General features: G+C 43.3%; 5 protein-coding genes across 5 annotated transcripts; all 5 read right to left on the reverse strand.

The window, feature by feature from the left end:
- Positions 1-1,019: 1,019 nt before the first annotated feature.
- On the reverse strand, positions 1,020-1,664 carry LOC309543627 (histone H1B-like; the record flags this gene model as incomplete). The annotated part of the gene is made up of 1 exon (XM_082276083.1): positions 1,020-1,664. One exon carries the CDS (start codon positions 1,662-1,664, stop codon positions 1,020-1,022), a length of 645 nt encoding a protein of 214 aa, XP_082132209.1.
- A 6,321-nt stretch (positions 1,665-7,985) lies between these two features.
- LOC309543643 (histone H2B 1.1) lies at positions 7,986-8,366 on the reverse strand (the record flags this gene model as incomplete). The annotated part of the gene is made up of 1 exon (XM_082276097.1): positions 7,986-8,366. One exon carries the CDS (start codon positions 8,364-8,366, stop codon positions 7,986-7,988), a length of 381 nt encoding a protein of 126 aa, XP_082132223.1.
- A 2,136-nt stretch (positions 8,367-10,502) lies between these two features.
- On the reverse strand, positions 10,503-10,814 carry LOC309543638 (histone H4; the record flags this gene model as incomplete). Its single annotated transcript, XM_082276092.1, has 1 exon — positions 10,503-10,814. The coding sequence occupies one exon, from the start codon at positions 10,812-10,814 to the stop codon at positions 10,503-10,505; it is 312 nt and encodes a 103-aa protein (XP_082132218.1).
- A 2,004-nt stretch (positions 10,815-12,818) lies between these two features.
- LOC309543630 (histone H2B 1.1) lies at positions 12,819-13,199 on the reverse strand (the record flags this gene model as incomplete). The annotated part of the gene is made up of 1 exon (XM_082276086.1): positions 12,819-13,199. One exon carries the CDS (start codon positions 13,197-13,199, stop codon positions 12,819-12,821), a length of 381 nt encoding a protein of 126 aa, XP_082132212.1.
- Positions 13,200-15,337: 2,138 nt separating this feature from the next.
- Positions 15,338-15,649, reverse strand: LOC309543635 (histone H4; the record flags this gene model as incomplete). The annotated part of the gene is made up of 1 exon (XM_082276089.1): positions 15,338-15,649. The coding sequence occupies one exon, from the start codon at positions 15,647-15,649 to the stop codon at positions 15,338-15,340; it is 312 nt and encodes a 103-aa protein (XP_082132215.1).
- Positions 15,650-18,294: the final 2,645 nt, after the last annotated feature.

Here is an 18,294-nt window from a genome sequence, read left to right on the forward strand (position 1 = left end):
TATGTGTGGCTCAGTTAGGAGGAGGTGAGTGTAGGTAGGTATGTGTGGCTCTGTTAGGAGGAGGTGGGTGTAGGTAGGTATGTGTGGCTCTGTTAGGAGGAGGTGGGTGTAGGTAGGTATGTGTGGCTCTGTTAGGAGGAGGTGGGTGTAGGTAGGTATGTGTGGCTCTGTTAGGAGGAGGTGGGTGTAGGTAGGTATGTGTGGCTCTGTTAGGAGGAGGTGGGTGTAGGTAGGTATGTGTGGCTCAGTTAGGAGGAGGTGGGTGTAGGTAGGTATGTGTGGCTCTGTTAGGAGGAGGTGGGTGTAGGTAGGTATGTGTGGCTCTGTTAGGAGGAGGTGGGTGTAGGTAGGTATGTGTAGCTCTGTTAGGAGGAGGTGGGTGTAGGTAGGTATGTGTGGCTCTGTTAGGAGGAGGTGGGTGTAGGTAGGTATGTGTGGCTCAGTTAGGAGGAGGTGGGTGTAGGTAGGTATGTGTGGCTCTGTTAGGATGATGTGGGTGTAGGTAGGTATGTGTGGCTCTGTTAGGAGGAGGTGGGTGTAGGTAGGTATGTGTGGCTCTGTTAGGAGGAGGTGAGTGTAGGTAGGTATGTGTGGCTCAGTTAGGAGGAGGTGGGTGTAGGTAGGTATGTGTAGCTTTGTTAGGAGGAGGTGGGTGTAGGTAGGTATGTGTGGCTCTGTTAGGAGGAGGTGGGTGTAGGTAGGTATGTGTGGCTCTGTTAGGATGATGTGGGTGTAGGTAGGTATGTGTGGCTCTGTTAGGAGGAGGTGGGTGTAGGTAGGTATGTGTGGCTCTGTTAGGAGGAGGTGAGTGTAGGTAGGTATGTGTGGCTCAGTTAGGAGGAGGTGGGTGTAGGTAGGTGTGGCTCTGTTAGGATGAGGTGAGTGTAGGTAGGTATGTGTGCCTCTGTTAGGATGAGGTGGGTGTAGGTAGGTATGTGTAGCTCTGTTAGGAGGAGGTAGGTGGCTCTGAGAAGAGCCTTTGGGGGGTGTAGATGAAGGAGATCTTTGCCTGCTGGGATTTATTTCTTCTTCGGAGCGGCCTTCTTGGGCTTGGCTGCTGCCTTGGGTTTGGCCGCCTTCTTAGCCGGACTCTTGGCGGCTTTTTTGGGCTTGGGTGCAGCTTTGGGCTTCTTGGGGCTCTTTGTCACCTTCTTGGCAGCTGCAGCCTTTGCCGGTTTCTTGGGGCTCTTGGCCGACTTCTTGGGGGATTTTACTGCCTTCTTGGGGGACTTGGCCGCCGGTTTCTTAGGGGACTTGGCTGGCTTTTTGGCCGCAGCTGATGGCTTCTTTTTGGGGGCTTTCTTGGCCTTGTCGCCCTCTTGCTGCTTCTTGTTGATCTTGAAGGATCCGGAGGCTCCATGTCCTTTCACCTGGACGAGGCTCCCCTTAGTCACCAGCGCCCTGATGGCGACCTTGAGGCGGTTGTTGTTCTTCTCTACATCGTATCCTGAGGCGGCCAGGAGCTTCTTGAGGGCGGCCAGGGAGACCCCGCTGCGCTCCTTGGAAGCGGCCACGGCTGTGACGATGAGATCGGACACGCTGGGACCGGACGGCTTCTTGCTGCCTTTCTTCCCTCCTCCGGCTGCCGCCTTCTTAGTCGCCTTCTTCTTGGCGGCGGGCTCCGCTGGAGGAGCGGCGGCTGGGGCGCTCTCAGTCTCAGACATGATTCTAGAAAGTCTATTGGACAGATAAACTTCCCCACTCACCTCTTCTGGGATTATATAGTTAAACGTCCTGCACTGCTATTGGTCGGTACACAACAATCCTCCTGCTCTGCTATTGGTTACACATCAGACACGCCCACTCAGTATCATGGAGTAGTTGGAGAATCTTCTCTCTCTTGTTGTGTTTCCCCAGTAGATAGAAAACCGACTTTTATGTGAAATAGAACGCTGTCCGATCTTCATCGGGGACCCGATCTGCTCACTGGACTGTCACTTATCGGGGGTCACTTACAGCTGTCAGGAGCTGCTGAGGAGGCTGAACACAGAGGCTGCAAACACCTCCATCCTCCTGAGTGTGTGTCCCATTCTTCCTTCTATCTTCTTTTCTACACAAATTCTACACAGAAAACAATCTTCTCACATCTCCCTCTAGAATGATCTTCACATTAGATGAGTAAAGAGTGACCACCAGGAAACATTTCCCTCTAATACAGAACTCTGCTCATTTATAGCTGAGTAGAAGGAGCCTGGAAGAAAAACATCAGCCGGTGACATGAGATCCTTGTGTGATGTGATGGGAGAGATTGTTATACATACAAATGTCTCAGCTGATTACACAATGTCATGTTTAATATACAATGTATCATTATCTGCTCACCATGATAAACATGTTTTTATACAAATACTCTGAGTATGTTTATTGTCACATATTGCTGCAAATCTATACTGGCGGCTACTCAGGTATAATGTCATATAGAGGTAAAGAAGTCACTCTGGAAGACCTCGCCTCTATTAAAATGTAATCTGCCCCCCTCCATTCCAAGCACCGCTCTTCTAGTGTTAATCAATTCCGGCTAATCCGGAAAATATACAGCGCCAAGAAAAAAGCTTTCCATGATCCTAATCACATCAAAAGTCCATGTATCTCATAATTCAACAAATTTCCAAATTTACAGTGAAAGGAGGAAAATAGTCAAATACGATATATTTATCGAAGCATCACAAACGTGTCACCCACATCTCTGTACAAAGAGCCGGACATACGCAGTTTTTATTCCTATTCTTCAAAAAGGATATATTTTATCAATGTGATAAATTGTATTATTACTGTCAGATGAAGTGCACTCTAAAGGCAAACACTTTGTCTTCTTATCGCACTCAGACTTGTAATGCAGGTGAATAGTAATGAGGGGAAATGTGATCACAGGACATCATTCTCTCATCTCTTTTCATTCCAATCTTTCTATGCTGATCGTCTACTCCCCGCTAAACTCATCCAACCAAAACCATGCACACCTACATAGAGCTCCAATGTCAGAACACATTGTACTCCATATTTCCAGAAATTATTTTCCCTCTTGGCTATTAATAGACCACGTCTATGATGGCTCCTAGTTGCTATATTTAAATCTCCCGCCATAATTCTACTGGCCGTTAGGAAGATTCAGCCGCATTATACCGCTAAATCCGACATTGTAGAAGTTCTATTCATAAATCTGTTCATCTTCCTCCAAATGACATCACTTGTGTCGGTTTTCAGCTTCCAAATATTTCCTCCAAAGCGGTAAAATCCTCGAAGATTCCTTCCACAAGCCCGCCAAGTAAACCCAATCAATTATTTTCTATTACCAAACCCAATGGATCTTCTCAGAGCCACCCACTTCTATCTAAGAAGGAGCCGGACATGCATGTTTGGGAGATCTGATTGTATAATTAGACACCGAAGATTGTGATCCGGGTGGGGGCAATGTGTTATAATGACACCTGTCTGTCCTAACAGCAATTATGAGTCTCTATGATTTTATTGTCTAATATAACACATTGAATTGATGTGAATTTAGATAAGCAGATGATCTCCTTATAGGGACTGGTTTCCATTGTCCTCCATCCTTTGGATTAGACACATTGCTAGGATATGGGACCCAAATCCAGGTTCAGGATTCAGAGTAAAGCTGGATACACACTATCCAACTTTTGTGGTTAGATTTCCTTCAGATTCACCTTTTCTATGTAGTGCAAGGGCCTGCCAGATTGCATACAAATTGAAAGTGTATAGGTATGACCTCATATTATATGGTTTTGGTAAGTCTGAAGGAAAAAAGTCTTCAGAAAATCTTATAGTGTGTATGGCCCTTTAGACGCTGTGCATGCAGATCTTAATTTATATATATATAATTGTCATTGCAGGTGAGAAGGAAATAGTGAGAGAGGGTCGGAAAGCATTGGATCAGATTCCTCTTTCTGCATTTTGATGAAAATGCATCCAATCAATGGGAGGAAAGGAGAGTAAGAGTATCCAGGAGACACCTTCATACCTCAGAAAGGGACTTTGCCACCTCTCCCTCGTCCTCCTGCACAGTGCTGGATGGAGGGCCCAGTCTGGATCCTCACTGCAAATGGCTTCTGAAAAGATAAGTGTGCCTTTATTTGCAGGTTAAGGAAATCTTAACCAACGGAAATCTGCTGCCATTCTAAACACTGGCCACATACTATGCAATCTTTTTTAAAAATCGTCGGTTAGCTATAAAGTGCCTTTTAGTTTTGTACTAAAGAAAAATGTACAATCGGATCTTTTAGTGTATGTTCAGCTAAAAAGAACCTTCTTTCTCCACAAATTTGTTCTAAAATTGCTAGAAACTCACATAACTCCGGTAGCAATGTATAAATATCAACATAGACAGCCCTTTGTATGAGAAGGTGGGTGGCCCTGAGAAGGACCTTTGTTGGGGTGAAGTGGGTAGGTGTTGGCGTTTATCCTCCGAATCACCAGATATTATTGTCAAAAACGATGTCATATTTATAGAATATTACTCTAAAAAAGAAATTATATATACGAATAACACCTCTTCCCTGATTAAACCTGAGCGGACCTGATAGGAGACTAATCGAAAGGGGCGTGGCCACAACATATTCGTATTCTGTAGAGAATTTTACGTTCTTAGAACCTTGTAACATTTGGCGGATTGTGTGATACAAAGAGGAAACCGATCTGGTTCTTAAGGCATGAAATAGTTTCTTTATTCATTCATTGTACATATTTATGTGTCATGGTTACTACCAGACATTTCTTGTTATACATATTCTGCTTGTGATATGAGGACAATCTTTCACTGATAAATGTATGAAAGAGACATAAATTGATGATCAGATCTGTATGTGATGATTTCCCCATCATATATAGAAAAGTAGAGATCTATAATAGAATACATTTCTCTATCATGCTGTGTGTGTAGCAGTGGTGAGATCCTGGATTCTGAGAACATATTGAAGTGTTTTCTCATGGTTTAGTAACAGAGAATCCTTCTGTACGAATGGCATTGGAGTAATAATGGGATTTAGCCGATAAATGTCTCATCTGATGATCTCCTCCGTGTCGGATTTGGCGGTATAAAAGGGCTGAATATTTCTATGTAACGATCTACACAATTCTGGCGGGCAAATTTGAAAACTGCTATTGGAAATCTGAGCCAATCACAGCTGTGGGCGTCTCCTTCATCAGCCAGTAATAATGTCTTCTTATGAGGAATCCAAAGAAATGTATTGTGAGATCTCTCTGTTCTCAGCCCAGAAAATACTTGTTCTGTAGACTTTCTATTGATCTCTATAGCAGGGCGGATTCTGTATTGTGAAATGAAACATCCTGAAATTATTATTTCCAACGTATTTCTTATTCTCGGTTCATGAATCCCCCTGAGTTGATCAATGTTCCCGGTAAGGTCGGCTGAGTGGATCGGAGATGACTGTAACGGTCTATGGAATTCCTGGGATCCATTTATAGGAAGGAATTGGAAAGTTGATCCAATCGCAGTTGTGGGAGATTCCTTCAGATAGGATTTTGTCTTCTGATGAGTGTGAAGGAGGTGATGAGATTTGTGTTCCTTTTCAGTTGGAAGGATTCTTGTTTGGAATGTATAGAATATGTAATCATCCATCAGAAGTAAAGGATGGAGAGCAATGAGGATCAGTCCCTGTAATGTTGTACAATAAGAAGATCCAATCCCATCCCCCAACAACAATGCTGATATATTGTAATGAAAAGAGATGAGAGATTTCCCCTCATTACTATTCACCTGTATTACAAGTCTGACTGTGAATAAGAAGACAAAGTGTTTGCCTTTAGAGTGCCCTTTTCCTGACAGTAATAATACAATTTATCACATTAATAAAGAATGAGAGAAACATGTATTGTGGTCGTACTGTTTATTTTTTTTGTTTTTTTATAAAAGAGAAGGAAAACTTTTCAATAAAATGATATTTGAAAAAAAAAAAAAAAAGAATGAGACAAAAAAAAAAAACACATATGTGGGGCTCTTTGTATGGTTGGATGGAAATACATTCTCCTAAAGACTCTTCTAAGCCGATATTTCTACTATCACAGCTCTCATCCCATCCCCATGCACTATAACATTCACTAACTTTCATTGTATGCACATTTGGTAATAATAAATATATTAAATCACTCATCACGATCAGAAAATGACATTCCTGCTAGGAAAAAAAAAAAAAAATAATAATGATGAACAAATGTGTAGACACACACTTAAAGGGGGTTGAAACAATCAGATTTTTTTTAATTTTTAAATGGTTTGATCCAATGATTTTTATGTATTTCCTTTGGAGCCGCATTTATTGTCTTTGTTCTACGATTACAGCGTAAAAAAATAAATCATCCTGTTGCTGTTTGATGAAATGGCCGCACGGTGGCAGTGTTGTGTTGATCTTTTGTGCCAGTATTTCCCCTAAATACTGTAACTGTCCGATCAGAACAATATGGAGCTCAGTATTAGAATTGAGGTATGTTTGGGGGAATAAAAAAAAAAAAAATAATTAAGTTTTTTTTTTTTTTTTTTTTATGACATTTAAGTCATTTATTTTTATGGTACGTTTGTGATTTCTGCCTCTTTCACGCCTCAGCTGTGTCCTCTCCTCTGCAGGGCTCTGGATGCCTCCAGATTTTCTTCTAGTCGCATCCTGATTCTCTCTGGATTGTGTTTATTGATTATTTGTATATATTTATCTGGCAGTGTTGTGATTACTACAGATTTTTACCAGCCCTTTCACTTTTCCTTTATTTTAGGATGTAGGGGGGAAATCCGTAACGGCTACATGTCATGTCTGAAAAATGAAACATTAATTATCGGCCAGTTCCCCGATCATATACAGATCTGATAATGAAACATGTAATACTTTATTTCCAATCACATAGAAAGGTAGAGATCTATGAGAGAAGTAATCTCACTATCATGTTCTGTATGTAGCAGTGTGTGTGTGGGGGGGGGGGGGCGGGGGGGTAGGGATTCTGCATTTTGAACATATGGAAATGTTTTACATTATTCAATAATCTTTCATTTCTATTTCTGTTTATTCCATATTAATCGAATCTGCCTGAAAATAAAGTGTTAAAGATGTTTATCGGATAAATATCTCCTCTGATGATCTCAGTGTGGGATTTGGTGTTATAATGGGGTTGATTATTTCTCTGTAACGTTTTCACAATTCAGGCGGGAAATTTGAAAATAGCTATTTCAGATCTGAGCCAATCAGAACTGTGAGCGGTTTCATTATCAGTCTTATTTAGGCAGGGATGTCTTTATGAGGAATCCAAAGAATTTTATTAGGAGATTTATCTCCGTTTTCAGCCTAGAAAATATTTGTTCCGTAGACTTCTCATAGTTCTCTATAACAAACATCCAATAACAGAGCAACTTCTGTATTCTGATGTGCAAAATCAAACCTTAAAACAGAACAATAATATTTCTACATATATATTTCCTGGAATTGAAGGGACTGTCCGGGAAAGAGTGATATTTTCTATGAATAATTGTCAGTGTCGGATTAGCCGATCTGAGATGACTGAGCAGATATAATGTTTCACTTTTCTTGCTTCTATCCCCCATTGTGTTGCGGAATAAAAGCTTCACGATCTTCCCAGATAAAGGAACAATGTAAGGCGGGAGATTGCGGAGAATCTCTCATTGTAACAATGCAGCAGAGGTGATTAGAGCAGTTGGGTGTGTGCAGTACAAGGCGAGGAATAGGAAATGTATAGAGCCAGAAAGGGGAGACGATCTCTGCAATAAAGAAGGATGAGATTAGAAGGTTTTATTCATTCCCCTTCCAGTCTGACCAACCTACTTCTCATCTCAAGATTATTAATGATGCTATTTTGAGTTCATTTTAAATTATCCGAAGAGCTAAAACTTGTAAAAGTAATAAATTGTACGATACATAAAAATTGTATGACAGCTCGGTTGTTTAGTATGTGGGTGGCTCTTAGAAGAGCCTTTGTGTGTTGTTGGGGTGATGGATGGGGGAGGGGTATTACTTGGCGCTGGTGTACTTGGTGACAGCCTTGGTGCCCTCGGAGACGGCGTGCTTGGCCAGCTCTCCGGGCAGGAGGAGGCGGACAGCGGTCTGTATCTCCCGGGAGGTGATGGTGGAGCGCTTGTTGTAATGAGCCAGGCGGGAAGCTTCGCCGGCGATGCGCTCGAAGATGTCATTGACGAAGGAGTTCATGATGCTCATGGCCTTGGAGGAGATGCCGGTGTCGGGGTGGACCTGCTTGAGCACCTTGTAGACGTAGATGGCATAACTCTCCTTCCTGCTCTTCCTCCGCTTCTTGCCGTCCTTCTTCTGGCTCTTGGTCACGGCTTTCTTGGAGCCCTTCTTGGGCGCCGGGGCGGACTTGGCTGGTTCAGGCATGATAAGAGATAAGAATGTTTTCTCCGCTCTGAGAAGATAAAGTGTACTGGCGCCGCCCTCATGTGCTGCTTATATAGGCTGTCCTATGCAAATGAGCTTCCTTCCTCCTCACTCTTCTATTGGAAGACATGGTCATGTGATGGGGAGTGACGTCATGCTTTCCTTCCTCGTTTACCGATTGGTCTAGATGCAAACCTAGAGAGCATTGGCTGGCTTCAAACGTGGCCAATCATAGAGCGAGACGTCATATCATTCAAAGTATAACAGGAAAGGGAGCGGCTGCAGCCATTCATATCTCTTTGAGAACTCCAATATCACAGAGACATGTCTGGCCGCGGCAAACAAGGAGGAAAGGTTCGGGCTAAGGCCAAGACCCGATCATCCCGGGCTGGTCTGCAGTTCCCAGTCGGTCGTGTTCACCGTCTGCTCAGGAAGGGTAACTATGCCGAGCGGGTTGGGGCCGGAGCTCCCGTTTATCTGGCCGCCGTCCTCGAGTATCTCACCGCTGAGATCCTCGAGCTGGCCGGTAACGCCGCCCGCGACAACAAGAAGACCCGCATCATCCCCCGACACCTCCAGCTGGCAGTCCGCAACGACGAGGAGCTCAACAAGCTGCTCGGGGGCGTCACCATCGCCCAGGGAGGAGTCCTACCCAACATCCAGGCCGTGCTGCTGCCCAAGAAGACCGAGAGCCACAAGGCCGCCAAGACCAAGTAATCCCCACCGGTTCATCCACGTCACCCAACACAACGGCTCTTTTAAGAGCCACCCACCCATCCATACATAGAGCTGCATACATCTACATTGTTATTCGGAGATCTAATTGTAACAATGAAAGATTGCATTTATTTTCCAGGTAGGAAATATAATACTTACTATGACTAGAAGGTGTGATTCCCCATGGGGGGGAACAATGTCTTAGGATGACACGTGGCAGTAATAAGAAATGATGATAGATGTTTATATTGGAACGCTTTCAGTGTCCCTTTTTATAGAGCAATGTCCTCTCATTACAGGGACTCCTCTTCATTCTCCTCCATCCTTTACTTCTCATCATCACAAATCATTCTAGAAATAACAATTCCCCCCCCCCCACTCCTTCACTCTCACCGCAACACAAATATACATTGTCATGTCATCTCTCATGGAATCTCACAGTTCTGATTGCTGCAATCTTCATGTTTCCCGCCACAATTCTCTTTACACTTCCCATCTACCATCACGATAATACAGCAGCTTCTATTGTGGAACATTCATCAACGGTCCCTTTATTTCACAACGATAATCCATACATTGATAAACGTCCGTTTTGTTGTTTGATACTTCAGAGTCCGCCCTGCTGTAGAGATGATTAGAAAGTCACTGAACACGTGACCTCTACTCTGAGAAAGGAGAGGGAGCGCACACTTTCTTTGTACTCATAGGAAAGACATTAGTGGCTGGCTGTGGGATCTCCCACAACTCTGATTGGCCAATATTTCAAATTTCACCCGCCTGAATTGTGTAAATCGTTACACAAAAATCCATTTCTTTTATACCGCCAAATCCGACCCTGAATACTGAGATCAGCAGAGGAGAACTTTGATTGGAAAAACATCAACACTTTAATTTCAATCAGATTAGAGAGGGGTGACCGGATTATTACTGACCAAAAAATGTCCTTTATTGCAAGTGCTCGGAATCCACCGCTATACACAGAACACGACAGTCACATGACTTCTACCTTTCTTTATGATGAGAAAATAGAGTAATGATCATCTAGAAATGTCACTGAGCGATATTTATTGTCCCCTTATCACACCCCGAATTTTTCTATAAAGAAATGTGAGGTGACTGGAAATAATGCCTAAGAAAGGGGTTTATCGGTGTCTCAACAAGCTAGCTGAAAAATAATAAAGTGATCTAACGATATTGTAAGCGGAGAGAATATAAACACTAGATCGCTTCGATCTGTTGTATTCCAAGTAAAATAAAGTTGTACAATCGGATTAATATGTGTTTAGCTAAAAAGCTTTCATTCCGACGTGATAAAAGTTGATCTAAGAGAAATAAATGGTTACAGCTCTTTGTAGGAGAAGGTGGGTGGCCCTGAGAAGGACCTTTGTTGGGGTGAAGTGGGTCGGTGGATGTTGGGGTTTAGCCTCCGAATCCGTAGAGAGTGCGGCCCTGGCGTTTGAGCGCATAGACGACATCCATGGCGGTGACGGTCTTCCTCTTGGCGTGCTCGGTGTAGGTGACGGCATCGCGGATGACATTCTCTAGGAAGACTTTGAGCACTCCGCGGGTCTCCTCATAGATGAGACCGGAGATGCGCTTGACACCCCCTCTGCGGGCCAAACGTCGGATGGCGGGTTTGGTGATGCCCTGGATGTTGTCCCGGAGCACCTTCCTGTGGCGCTTAGCGCCTCCTTTCCCCAGACCCTTTCCTCCTTTACCGCGACCAGACATCTCCAAGCTCTTCGTGTATCAGACGAATGTGAAGTAAAAGCACCCAGCCTCGCTTTATATGCAGCATATGCGGACCTGATGGAGAATAAGGGGGAGGGGTTGGAGGAGGGCGCGTCCAGACGTCACAATAAGTCCGCCTCTCTGTGCTCTCAATCATCCAATCCTCAGCAGTTCCGTGATTTGAATTTCCCGCTCGATGATGCTCTTTGTTCAATAGAAAGAACAACATTTCACTCCTTTTGGGTGACCATTGGATGTTACCTGATCATCATTACTGGTGAGGTCATGTCTCTGACGTCACCCAGGATCCTCCAAATAAATGTCCTCACTACATACTCAGACATCGGAATATTCACATTCAGTGAATAAAATATAATAGTATCCTAATATAAAAAAAGAATATATAAAATAATATATTATGAAGTACATAGAAATCGCAAAAATACCATAAAATGCAGCATTTGTAACACCCCCACCCCACCCAAAACGAGACATAATACCTCCCAGCTTTTAGTAGAGTGCAGATCTCCTAGATAAATGACCCCAACCGGAAAAAAGAAAGAAGAATACCAGAGATGTGAGCGCACTCAAATGTCCATACAACTGCCCTCCCCCTTTTTTTTCCATCAATATGGAAACTAAAATTCTTCTAGCCACCCCAACATTTAGACAATGGTCTTATGAAGAATTATCAGTTTTCCAATATTTTCTAGAAATCCATTTCCTTCCCAATAATTATCACAATCGTTTAGCCGACTTTTTATTACATATTTTGACCAGAGAAGACTTCATAGACCATTAACGCTTACGACCATTAATTATCGGCCAGTTCCCCGATCATATACAGATCTGATAATGAAACATGTAATACTTTATTTCCAATCACATAGAAAGGTAGAGATCTATGAGAGAAGTAATCTCACTATCATGTTCTGTATGTAGCAGTGTGTGTGTGTGGGGGGGGGGCGGGGGGGTAGGGATTCTGCATTTTGAACATATGGAAATGTTTTACATTATTCAATAATCTTTCATTTCTATTTCTGTTTATTCCATATTAATCGAATCTGCCTGAAAATAAAGTGTTAAAGATGTTTATCGGATAAATATCTCCTCTGATGATCTCAGTGTGGGATTTGGTGTTATAATGGGGTTGATTATTTCTCTGTAACGTTTTCACAATTCAGGCGGGAAATTTGAAAATAGCTATTTCAGATCTGAGCCAATCAGAACTGTGAGCGGTTTCATTATCAGTCTTATTTAGGCAGGGATGTCTTTATGAGGAATCCAAAGAATTTTATTAGGAGATTTATCTCCGTTTTCAGCCTAGAAAATATTTGTTCCGTAGACTTCTCATAGTTCTCTATAACAAACATCCAATAACAGAGCAACTTCTGTATTCTGATGTGCAAAATCAAACCTTAAAACAGAACAATAATATTTCTACATATATATTTCCTGGAATTGAAGGGACTGTCCGGGAAAGAGTGATATTTTCTATGAATAATTGTCAGTGTCGGATTAGCCGATCTGAGATGACTGAGCAGATATAATGTTTCACTTTTCTTGCTTCTATCCCCCATTGTGTTGCGGAATAAAAGCTTCACGATCTTCCCAGATAAAGGAACAATGTAAGGCGGGAGATTGCGGAGAATCTCTCATTGTAACAATGCAGCAGAGGTGATTAGAGCAGTTGGGTGTGTGCAGTACAAGGCGAGGAATAGGAAATGTATAGAGCCAGAAAGGGGAGACGATCTCTGCAATAAAGAAGGATGAGATTAGAAGGTTTTATTCATTCCCCTTCCAGTCTGACCGACCTACTTCTCATCTCAAGATTATTAATGATGCTATTTTGAGTTCATTTTAAATTATCCGAAGAGCTAAAACTTGTAAAAGTAATAAATTGTACGATACATAAAAATTGTATGACAGCTCGGTTGTTTAGTATGTGGGTGGCTCTTAGAAGAGCCTTTGTGTGTTGTTGGGGTGATGGATGGGGGAGGGGTATTACTTGGCGCTGGTGTACTTGGTGACAGCCTTGGTGCCCTCGGAGACGGCGTGCTTGGCCAGCTCTCCGGGCAGGAGGAGGCGGACAGCGGTCTGTATCTCCCGGGAGGTGATGGTGGAGCGCTTGTTGTAATGAGCCAGGCGGGAAGCTTCGCCGGCGATGCGCTCGAAGATGTCATTGACGAAGGAGTTCATGATGCTCATGGCCTTGGAGGAGATGCCGGTGTCGGGGTGGACCTGCTTGAGCACCTTGTAGACGTAGATGGCATAACTCTCCTTCCTGCTCTTCCTCCGCTTCTTGCCGTCCTTCTTCTGGCTCTTGGTCACGGCTTTCTTGGAGCCCTTCTTGGGCGCCGGGGCGGACTTGGCTGGTTCAGGCATGATAAGAGATAAGAATGTTTTCTCCGCTCTGAGAAGATAAAGTGTACTGGCGCCGCCCTCATGTGCTGCTTATATAGGCTGTCCTATGCAAATGAGCTTCCTTCCTCCTCACTCTTCTATTGGAAGACATGGTCATGTGATGGGGAGTGACGTCATGCTTTCCTTCCTCGTTTACCGATTGGTCTAGATGCAAACCTAGAGAGCATTGGCTGGCTTCAAACGTGGCCAATCATAGAGCGAGACGTCATATCATTCAAAGTATAACAGGAAAGGGAGCGGCTGCAGCCATTCATATCTCTTTGAGAACTCCAATATCACAGAGACATGTCTGGCCGCGGCAAACAAGGAGGAAAGGTTCGGGCTAAGGCCAAGACCCGATCATCCCGGGCTGGTCTGCAGTTCCCAGTCGGTCGTGTTCACCGTCTGCTCAGGAAGGGTAACTATGCCGAGCGGGTTGGGGCCGGAGCTCCCGTTTATCTGGCCGCCGTCCTCGAGTATCTCACCGCTGAGATCCTCGAGCTGGCCGGTAACGCCGCCCGCGACAACAAGAAGACCCGCATCATCCCCCGACACCTCCAGCTGGCAGTCCGCAACGACGAGGAGCTCAACAAGCTGCTCGGGGGCGTCACCATCGCCCAGGGAGGAGTCCTACCCAACATCCAGGCCGTGCTGCTGCCCAAGAAGACCGAGAGCCACAAGGCCGCCAAGACCAAGTAATCCCCACCGGTTCATCCACGTCACCCAACACAACGGCTCTTTTAAGAGCCACCCACCCATCCATACATAGAGCTGCATACATCTACATTGTTATTCGGAGATCTAATTGTAACAATGAAAGATTGCATTTATTTTCCAGGTAGGAAATATAATACTTACTATGACTAGAAGGTGTGATTCCCCATGGGGGGGAACAATGTCTTAGGATGACACGTGGCAGTAATAAGAAATGATGATAGATGTTTATATTGGAACGCTTTCAGTGTCCCTTTTTATAGAGCAATGTCCTCTCATTACAGGGACTCCTCTTCATTCTCCTCCATCCTTTACTTCTCATCATCACAAATCATTCTAGAAATAACAATTCCCCCCCCCCCCCACTCCTTCACTCTCACCGCAACACAAATATACATTGTCATGTCATCTCTCATGGAATCTCACAGTTCTGATTGCTGCAATCTTCATGTTTCCCGCCACAATTCTCTTTACACTTCCCATCTACCATCACGATAATACAGCAGCTTCTATTGTGGAACATTCATCAACGGTCCCTTTATTTCACAACGATAATCCATACATTGATAAACGTCCGTTTTGTTGTTTGATACTTCAGAGTCCGCCCTGCTGTAGAGATGATTAGAAAGTCACTGAACACGTGACCTCTACTCTGAGAAAGGAGAGGGAGCGCACACTTTCTTTGTACTCATAGGAAAGACATTAGTGGCTGGCTGTGGGATCTCCCACAACTCTGATTGGCCAATATTTCAAATTTCACCCGCCTGAATTGTGTAAATCGTTACACAAAAATCCATTTCTTTTATACCGCCAAATCCGACCCTGAATACTGAGATCAGCAGAGGAGAACTTTGATTGGAAAAACATCAACACTTTAATTTCAATCAGATTAGAGAGGGGTGACCGGATTATTACTGACCAAAAAATGTCCTTTATTGCAAGTGCTCGGAATCCACCGCTATACACAGAACACGACAGTCACATGACTTCTACCTTTCTTTATGATGAGAAAATAGAGTAATGATCATCTAGAAATGTCACTGAGCGATATTTATTGTCCCCTTATCACACCCCGAATTTTTCTATAAAGAAATGTGAGGTGACTGGAAATAATGCCTAAGAAAGGGGTTTATCGGTGTCTCAACAAGCTAGCTGAAAAATAATAAAGTGATCTAACGATATTGTAAGCGGAGAGAATATAAACACTAGATCGCTTCGATCTGTTGTATTCCAAGTAAAATAAAGTTGTACAATCGGATTAATATGTGTTTAGCTAAAAAGCTTTCATTCCGACGTGATAAAAGTTGATCTAAGAGAAATAAATGGTTACAGCTCTTTGTAGGAGAAGGTGGGTGGCCCTGAGAAGGACCTTTGTTGGGGTGAAGTGGGTCGGTGGATGTTGGGGTTTAGCCTCCGAATCCGTAGAGAGTGCGGCCCTGGCGTTTGAGCGCATAGACGACATCCATGGCGGTGACGGTCTTCCTCTTGGCGTGCTCGGTGTAGGTGACGGCATCGCGGATGACATTCTCTAGGAAGACTTTGAGCACTCCGCGGGTCTCCTCATAGATGAGACCGGAGATGCGCTTGACACCCCCTCTGCGGGCCAAACGTCGGATGGCGGGTTTGGTGATGCCCTGGATGTTGTCCCGGAGCACCTTCCTGTGGCGCTTAGCGCCTCCTTTCCCCAGACCCTTTCCTCCTTTACCGCGACCAGACATCTCCAAGCTCTTCGTGTATCAGACGAATGTGAAGTAAAAGCACCCAGCCTCGCTTTATATGCAGCATATGCGGACCTGATGGAGAATAAGGGGGAGGGGTTGGAGGAGGGCGCGTCCAGACGTCACAATAAGTCCGCCTCTCTGTGCTCTCAATCATCCAATCCTCAGCAGTTCCGTGATTTGAATTTCCCGCTCGATGATGCTCTTTGTTCAATAGAAAGAACAACATTTCACTCCTTTTGGGTGACCATTGGATGTTACCTGATCATCATTACTGGTGAGGTCATGTCTCTGACGTCACCCAGGATCCTCCAAATAAATGTCCTCACTACATACTCAGACATCGGAATATTCACATTCAGTGAATAAAATATAATAGTATCCTAATATAAAAAAAGAATATATAAAATAATATATTATGAAGTACATAGAAATCGCAAAAATACCATAAAATGCAGCATTTGTAACACCCCCACCCCACCCAAAACGAGACATAATACCTCCCAGCTTTTAGTAGAGTGCAGATCTCCTAGATAAATGACCCCAACCGGAAAAAAGAAAGAAGAATACCAGAGATGTGAGCGCACTCAAATGTCCATACAACTGCCCTCCCCCTTTTTTTTCCATCAATATGGAAACTAAAATTCTTCTAGCCACCCCAACATTTAGACAATGGTCTTATGAAGAATTATCAGTTTTCCAATATTTTCTAGAAATCCATTTCCTTCCCAATAATTATCACAATCGTTTAGCCGACTTTTTATTACATATTTTGACCAGAGAAGACTTCATAGACCATTAACGCTTCCTGCATATAAAGTTCTCCCCTCAATCCATCCTCCTGTTTATAACAGATGTTCTAACACCTTCCACTGGTGACCTTCCTATCCAGATTACTATATAAAGTCCCCACAATGAACGCTCGGCTCTGGGTTCCTTCCGGTCATACACTGCACGGATAGATTGTGACATCTAGAACCCTTTGCTGATCTCTCACAAGTCATGTTCCCCCAGAGTCCTGGAACAGATGAGATGTCACACAATGTATTATGTCTCCAGAATCCCGGATCTCTCATCATCTTCTATTAGAATGGGATAGGACCCTGCACAGCTGCTGCACATAACCAGAGGGGTACAAACCAATTCCATCCCTCAGTGCTCATACACCAACCAATCTCACCACATCATTGCACTGTATCAGTTAATGTGTTATTCTGCAGCAATACACCCTGGATCAAACATGCCCCATTCTCAGCAATCAGATCTTTTAGCCTACTTGTTTAATTAGAGGTGTACCACTGTATAGACAAATTGATCATTCATTACAGATCGATCTTAGATCCACATAAGATGATAGACAGATAGATAGATAGATAGATAGATAGATAGATAGATAGATAGATAGATAGATAGATAGATAGATAGATAGATAGATAGATAGATAGATAGATAGATAGATAGATAGACCGAAAATCTATCTATCTATGTGTGAAAGGTGCAGTAGCGGCACACCTATTATAATTATTACACAGGGATTTGATTGAAAGGGGAATTCAGCAATAGGTGTTAGGATTTAATACTGATCCACATGGGACATCTAGAAATAATGATCGCACCGAGCGATCCCTCATCTGCCGACTTCTAAAGGTTTTATCTGACACAAAAAAAACATGCAAAATAATCCGATAAATTTTGCAGTCTGGATGCCATTTCCTCAGATCTTCAGCTATGAATTGTAATTCTGTTATCAAACTGCACACACTTATCCGTTTTATTCTGTTCCTATGGATTCGGAAAGGAAGCCATGAAATTACATTGTATCTCTTCACAGATCCCCGCGCGGAAGTCATTCCTCTTTTTACCAGCAGGTGTCAGTGTTTCTCCTCCATAGAGAATACATTGGAGCAGTTTAGTTCAATTTCATTCAAATGGATCTGATAGAAAACTTCCTGAGCGCTGATCCATCTGGAAACAATGACACCGACTGATCCCAGATCTGCCCGGAGCAGGGAGGGCAATGCTGGGGGGACGATTCATTGTCTGCTCAGAGATCTGTCCCTCCATGTTAGTACAGAATTGTGCTGGATGGAATAAGCTGTGCAAGTCAACTTTCTACTTGTTATTCACTAAGAACGGAATAATCAGATCAGTGAGATCGGAGGAGGATTTTCTGTCATCTCATTTACTGTATTATGGAGAAAAACTGTCCAATCTCAGATCTTCTAATTCTTACACCGATTAGGAATCTCCGATCTTTTTTTATTTTATATCATATTTCTGATGAATATTTTCTCATTTGGCAGGAAGGAAAACTGATAGAAAGGATCCTCAGCCATTCAATACTCCGAAGAGAATTTCATTTACTTTGTAACTAGAAACCAGCAACATGTTTACAATGTTTCTAAGAGGGGACAGATCTGCTTCTTCAGACATGAAATATTTGTGTTATTGATTCATTGTACATATCTGGCAGTGCCATGATTTCTACCAGTCATTTCACTTTTTTCTTATTCTAGTTTTAATATGAGGAAATCTATAACTGCTACATGTCTGATAGAGGTCAGTTCCATGATCCTACACAGATCTGATAATGAAACATGGAATCCTTTATTTCCCATCATATAGAAAGGTAGAGATCTACCGCC

Source organism: Pelophylax lessonae (assembly GCF_965119305.1).
Source record: "Pelophylax lessonae genome assembly, contig: HAP1_SCAFFOLD_270, whole genome shotgun sequence".
Classification (NCBI taxonomy): Eukaryota; Metazoa; Chordata; class Amphibia; order Anura; family Ranidae; genus Pelophylax; species Pelophylax lessonae.